This window comes from Rana temporaria, chromosome 1 (genome assembly GCF_905171775.1).
Source record: "Rana temporaria chromosome 1, aRanTem1.1, whole genome shotgun sequence".
Classification (NCBI taxonomy): Eukaryota; Metazoa; Chordata; class Amphibia; order Anura; family Ranidae; genus Rana; species Rana temporaria.
In genome coordinates, this window is record NC_053489.1 from 578,782,388 (window position 1) to 578,789,404 (window position 7,017).

General features: G+C 41.6%; 1 protein-coding gene across 1 annotated transcript; it reads right to left on the minus strand.

The window, feature by feature from the left end:
• Window positions 1-2,666: 2,666 nt before the first annotated feature.
• Window positions 2,667-6,758, minus strand: RASL11B (RAS like family 11 member B). The gene is made up of 4 exons (XM_040334890.1): window positions 6,420-6,758; window positions 5,544-5,600; window positions 4,891-4,967; window positions 2,667-3,963 (listed from the first exon to the last, which is right to left on the minus strand). The coding sequence occupies exons 1-4, from the start codon at window positions 6,754-6,756 to the stop codon at window positions 3,496-3,498; spliced, it is 939 nt and encodes a 312-aa protein (XP_040190824.1). The 5' UTR covers window positions 6,757-6,758; the 3' UTR covers window positions 2,667-3,495.
• Between the last annotated feature and the right edge of the window lie 259 nt (window positions 6,759-7,017).

A 7,017-nucleotide genomic window follows, 5' to 3' on the forward strand; every position in this document is an offset into this window, starting at 1 on the left:
GTAGCAGTGGCTCCTAGGTGTTCAGAAGGTGATCCTGCCACCTCCTAAGCATCTGGGTTATTTTTTGTTAATCCCAAGGGGAATTTTGTATTAAAATACCACACCACAACTGCGAGCCAAGCATTTGGCGCGCAGTTGTGGCATACTCCTGTTGACTTTAATGGGAGCGTGTGTACAGCTGTAATGGTAAAATTCAGGTGGACAGTAAAGCCATTGCTCAACCACCTCTTTTTACTGCTCATGTGAAAGAGCCCTTTCTGTTTCAGTGGCAGCCACATTATTTTTGTTGTCACAGGAACAAAATTAAAAATGTAATCCCCCCAACAGAGACACAATAAGTTCACAGAAGTCTTGAATTTATCAAAAAAGGAAATGCATTGGCTGAAGTTGGAACTTCATTTACTGTATGTGCATATACCTACAAATATGTAGTGTACTGGGTAGTTGACATTGCCTGGTCCTTTGTACACCAGACAAAAATAGAACCAACGTGGACACCAAATCTGAAGAAGTGTTGAGAATGCACTGTCACATTTTCTTAGTAGACTTATTGATAACAGATACACAGCTTGCCAGCCTGGTGGAGAAATCAGAATGCTCAGTGGTGCTCTTTATTTATCTTTCCTGTGACGTGTTTTACACTGATACTGGAGGATGGACTTCTGGAATGTGCTCATGTCCTTCAATCCTTTCTGTCCTAGACTAGGAAGCTTTTAATGAGTCACTGATAAGAGAAAAATAAACTCCGATGATGTGAGGGGTTATTTAATGTCAAACTGTACCCAAGTAAACCTTGATCAACTTATTTCACCTATACCAAAGGTGCCTTCATGCAAGATTGGATACCTCAAGCTCAAATATACATATGGTTCCAGAAGAGGAACATTTTGGGTTAGAATTTTTGGAAACTCCATTCCTTACCAGTTTTTTGAAGGTACATGATCGGGGACCACTGTCCTGACTTATCAATCAGGTTTCATGTTGTCTGTTATGTGTGATTATTGTGCAACTTTTTTGTAAACAAGAGATTGGATAGGATAGATAAATAACAGGATTGCACAAACTATGGTCAAATGTGTTAAAGGCTCGACTTCCTGACCCAGCTCACACCTAAATCTATTCCCACCTCTGTGGATATTAATGTGTTACTGAATTTGAGGCCTTGCACACACGGCCAGACATGTCCGATGAAAATGGTCCGCGGACCGTTTTCATCGGACATGTCTGCTGGGATGTCTTGGTCTGATGTGTGTACACACATCAGACCAAAATCCCAGCGGACAGAGAACGCGGTGACGTATACGACACTGACGTTCTCTGACGCGGAAGTTCAATGCTTCCACGCATGTGTCAAATCAATTTGACGCATGCGCGGGATTTCGGGCCGCTGGTTATACGTCATAACCAGCGGACATGTCCGATGAGTCATACTGACCATCGGACATGTCCGACAGACATAGTTCCAGCGGACAAGTTTCTTAGCATGCTAAGAAACTTTTGTCCCCTGGAAACCTGTCCGCTAGCCCAGGAATCCGGTCCGGTAGGCCCTACACACGGTCGGACATGTCCGGAAACTGGTCCGCGGACCAGTTTCAGCAGACATGTTCGATCGTGTGTACGAGGCCTAAGCGTACAACCCTATGAAATATTCTGTGGTTTACTCTGGTGGAAGATAGAACACCCTCTAAAGCAGTGGTCATCAACCCTGTCCTCAGGGCCCACTAACAGGCCAGGTTTGCAAGATAACAGAAATACATCACAGGTGATATCATTTGCTGCTCAGTGATTGCAGTATTCTAGTCTGCATCTCCCCAAGGTAATACATCAAATCTGGCCTGTTAGTGGGCCCTGAGGACAGGGCTGATGACCAATGCTTTAAAGTATATAGGTGGCTTTCTAGTGTATTATACTAGGGGTGGTCTGAGGCCCAGGGCTAAATATATTGAAAAAAAAAGAAGGGACCCTTGACTTGAGCATTGCCTAGAGTCCTCAACCAACTTGTTCCTCACAACTTACGACAAAATATAAAATGCTACATATAGTAATTAAAACAAAAATCTCTGCAACAGTTTCAGTTTGGCCTTGTACTAATGATGTCTTGGGTTCCTGATGTTGCTAATAGAGCCTATCCAATGTTGGAGTCCTGAGGAAACCCAGTAATCTTAGCAGAAGATATATGAAGGTCATAGCTATCAACAGTTATTTACAAATTATACTTTTGGTACAGGTATTTCTGTGCCTAAAGATACTTTATTCGCAAAGGGAAAGAAATGTGAAAATTGCACTAAACCATCAAAACTAATTAGAAATCATGTTTTATACGTGTTACTCCAACAGACAGGTGTTGGATGTTCTTGTGTAGAACCCCTGGTAGCTTTTAGACAGATGGTTATAATCTTTGCTCAGATATGCTGAGTAATATTTGGGATTCCAGGATGTTAGAAAACATCTGAAGATCCTGCGGTAGTCACATTATTTTTAGCTCACCGTGTTGTTAAGAGGGGTATTATATTCACTGTGTCTTGTAGATTTGTTCAATACATGATGTACTTTTTCTATATATGCAATAAGTTGCTAGCATCATATGTAAATATGAATTTCAGTTTCACCCCTTTTATTCAATAATCATTCAAAGTTAACATTAAAATAAAAAATTAAAGGAAACGTTGGTTAAAAAGTTAGCCCTTTGGGCATTTATTGTACACAAAAATAAATAAGTTACAATGTACAAAGCAAAAGCACAAATGGCTTTTAAAGTGCAATTCATAAATCTGTCAGCCTCAACCTTGATCTTCATTGGCTAACTCCACGGTTCATCAGCCGCGTACCTCCTGTAGTAAAATCAAAATGAAACATAGCGCCCCCTAATGTCTGAAGATGTAAGCCCCCAGAACATGAATTTTACCGCAGGGAAGGAAAGTGCAGATACAAAGAACATTTACACAATGCCTTACAGACAGACTGCTCTGAAAACTCTTCATGTGATGTCACATAAATACACCCTACGTATAGGAGATATATTATGAGTCAAAGCCACATCTGTCTACTGTCATAGTACCACTGCCAGACAGAGTATCTTCTTATAGACATGGACATTGCGACATTCATCCACTGAAAACAGCACTTTGTTGGGTATAAGAATACAAGCATGACATTTACACTGTGGTAAAATTAAAAGGGGGATGTTTTCCTACTCCAATTTCCCACTACAATAGTATTTAGTGTGAATCCCATTTATGAGTCCACAAAATGTTCATTGCATTTCATCCCACATTTCAGGTATCCACAAGTCATCTTCCTGAAATGTTTTCATTGATGTCCATATGCCACTTAATCCATTGTTCAGCTTGGCTCCTGCATGCCACTTTAACACCCTCTCTCCTCATGTCTGTGCAGCCTCCCAGCCAGCAATGTCAAAGTTAATCCATGTTAGCACCTTCAGAGCTCTCTTTTATTCTCTGGAAGAACAAAAACAACAGCTGCCGCAGACATTCTTCAGACAGATGTAGCAGTCCTCACTTTGGCAGACAGGACTTGTTTAAAGCGTCTTTTTAAGTCCTGCATGTTTGGAGACTTTGGTCGTGGGATGAGAGAGTTCTTCCTCTTCTCCGGCGTGCTGGTGACCTGGTGCTTGCTGATCTCTTTACAGAGGACCTGAAAGGCGTTGTACACGTCAATATAGTTCTCGCTGACACTGACTTCATAAAATGTGCAGCCCAGCATGTTGGCCAGCTGTAGTCCGTGCTGGGGTTCCACCTGCTTGAGGTGCAACAAGTCCGCTTTGTTGGCCACAATAACAATAGGAACTCTGTTGTCAGGATGGAGCTGGCGCACGTACTGGTGAAGGTGGTTAATAAGTTCATAGCTCTTACAGTCTGTGATTGAGAAGACGATGACGACAGCATCTGCCCATCTGATAGACCTGTTAAGCTGCTCGTTGCACTCCAGGCTTTGCTCATGTATCTGGGGAAGGGAAAAAATGAAAAAAAATAAGATGACCTGCTAAAACAATTGAGAGGAAACAGCTTTTCTAATGTGCCACGGAGACACCATTTCCAAAAGTACTTAAGTGCTGTAGAAGATGTATGCAATATCAATCTGTCTACTCCTTCACCCTCCTAACCCAATGTATGTTGATGCAGCTGCAGAATCTGGAATCAGATACAGCCGAGTTTTCTATTCTCAGGAGGAATGTACAGCAAAGAGAGAGAAAGACTTTGTAGTGGGGCAGGAAGGGAAATGAGCTGGCTAGACAGTGAGTCTGGAAAGTAAGAAGATATAAGCTGGAAGCAGTTACATCTGGACAGCTGCCCATTCTCAACTGCTGTAACTAGACAAATTTCTGTGAGCGCACACAGCCATCCTAGGAGGACTAGACAGAATGGCAAAGAAATGAGCCTATACGTGTCCCCAGTTCCAGACCATTTGCAGCAGTTGGATTCAGTTCAAGAGTTCACGGAGTCACCTATAGTACTCTCACGCAGAGGCTTGCATCTCCTGAACTGTTTTCTTAGGACACCTAGCATACAGCTCAGCAATCCACTGTAGCCCTAAAGCCAATAAAGCTCTCTTTCATTTGTTATGCTAAAATAATACAATAGCAACCAAACTAACCATATTCCACCAAAAGGTTGTAGAGTTGATTTACTAATACTGGAAAGTGCAAAATCTGGTGCAACTCCACATAGAAAACCAATCGGCTTCCGAAGTTTAATTGAACAAGCCAAAGTAAGAAGCTGATTGGCTACCAAGCTACACCAGATTTTGCACTCTCCAGTTTTAGTAAATCAACCCCTGAGTGACTGATGGAACTAATTACAAGTTTCTGTGCCATAAACAGCTGAGGGATTAGTAGGGACTGTGACATTGGAGATCAGAAAGTGGATTTACCTGAACACCTGGTGTGTCCTGCACCTGGATGGCGAGATTCGTTCCATCGATCTGCACTTGTCGGCTGTACAGGTTTCCTAAGAAAACAAAGGCAGAGTTCATTAGGGAAGGGTGGAATGGATAAGAGGGAAATACAGAGCTCTCATGCCGTGTACACACCATCAATTTATGTGATAGAAAAAAACGACATTTTCTGTGAAGTAAAAAACAACGTTTTTGAAACTTCAATTTTCAAAAACGAAGTTGCCTACACACCATCGTTTTTTTCACAATGTTCTAACAAAGCGAGGTTGCGTTCACCACTCTTTTCAATTGAAGCTAGCTTCTGGGCATGCGCAGGTTTAAAAACGTCGTTTTAAACGTCGTTTTTTGCTACACACGGTCAATTTCTGTGAAACAAAAAACAACGTTTTGAAAAACGACACATAAAATAGAAGCATGCTTCAATTTTTTTTTTGTCGTTTTTCACAAGACATAAAACTGCGTTTCCCCCCACACACGGTCATTGAAATTGACGTTTTTAAAAATGTCATTTTTTTTCATCACATAAAGTGATGGTGTGTACGCGGCATTAGACATATGTTAGCATGCACTCTATGTTCTGATCAGTATACTAACAGCAGCAAGTCAATCCATAAATCCACAGTTCTTACCTGCATTTCGTTCGTAGTCGCCAATAAACCGCTTGGTGAGAAATCTGACCACCAGAGCTGCAAAGAAAGAAACAAGAGAATGGTAAGCTGATTGTAAAACGCTGCTTTTCCCCCCCACTACCCCATCAACAGATTCCTTCTACAAGTGGGCGAGCTGCAGGTGGTGTCTCTGTATACAGCCATTGTTTTACATTACAATACCCCCGCACAGCCACTGACAAAATTAGCGTGGCACTCGTACAGAAATGACCACTATAATACTGAAATGAGTATAACCTATGTGATTATCTAGGCAATTATAGGACAAATCACCATCACCTTCATGCTGGGTATAACTGAGTGATCTTATATTAAGTACTGCTGAAAAATGCATTCTGAATGTAAATTTATATAAAAAACTAAACACTGCTAAGTGTTATAATAATAAGCTGAGCAGAACGATAGAGTCATTGATAAATTCTGCTGCAAAGGTTATTTTCATTCAGGAAACGGTTTCCTAGGTTACGTATGGTATGGGCTGGCATCCTTCAATGGAGTGTCAGAACAATCATACGCAGAAGGGTGATGTAGAATTGCAAAAACTATACATAATAATATTTTTATATATATATATATATATATATATATATATATATATATATATATATATATATATATATATATATATATATATATTATTTAAAAAATATCGTTTTTAATATAATAATTTACTAAATATAATCATAATTTAAAATAGGATCTGTGTTTATAAATATCTAAATAGCAGTAATATTATTTGCTGATTTGAGATTTCTGATCTGATTTTATATATATATATAAATGATGGAGAGAAGAGAGATAAAGAGAAATGATATTGGAAGCTGCACAGTGACTCACCTGTCTTGCCCACTCCACTGCCCCCAATCACTGCGATCTTGATGACTCTGCTGCTGCCATTGCTGGTGCCCGCTGAGTCGGTGCTGGCAGCCGGTGGGCACTCGCTGATAGTGCACATGTTCTGGATCAGACGCATCCTGCCAGTCTCTAGTAGTGGGATGGTGCAGAGAATGGAGAAGGGTGCAGGTTGTAGAGACTTGTGCTGTCTGTAGATGGGATGTCTGTGTGCACTGATAGTGTGCCTATGATCCCAGCAGTGTTGTGTCCCCTCCAGTTCTCCTCTCCTCTCCTCTAATCCTCGTTTCAGCTCTTGGCTCATCTGATCTACACTCTGCATTGCCCCGCTGTTTTGTTCCAGCTCAGACAGCAGCAGGGCCCCTCCTCTCCTATCCTCACAGCCAATTACCGTCCCGCGCAGCTCGCGTGTCCCGCCCCCTCTCCTGGGTGTGTGTGTGTTGTGTAATATTGTCATGCACGGTCAGTGGGGGGGACATGGCTGTACAATGACAATCCTCATCACAACATAGCAGGACTGCCGTCAGCACAACCCGCAGCCCTTGATCGGGCATTGCTCTTCAGTCACTGTGACGAATTATCT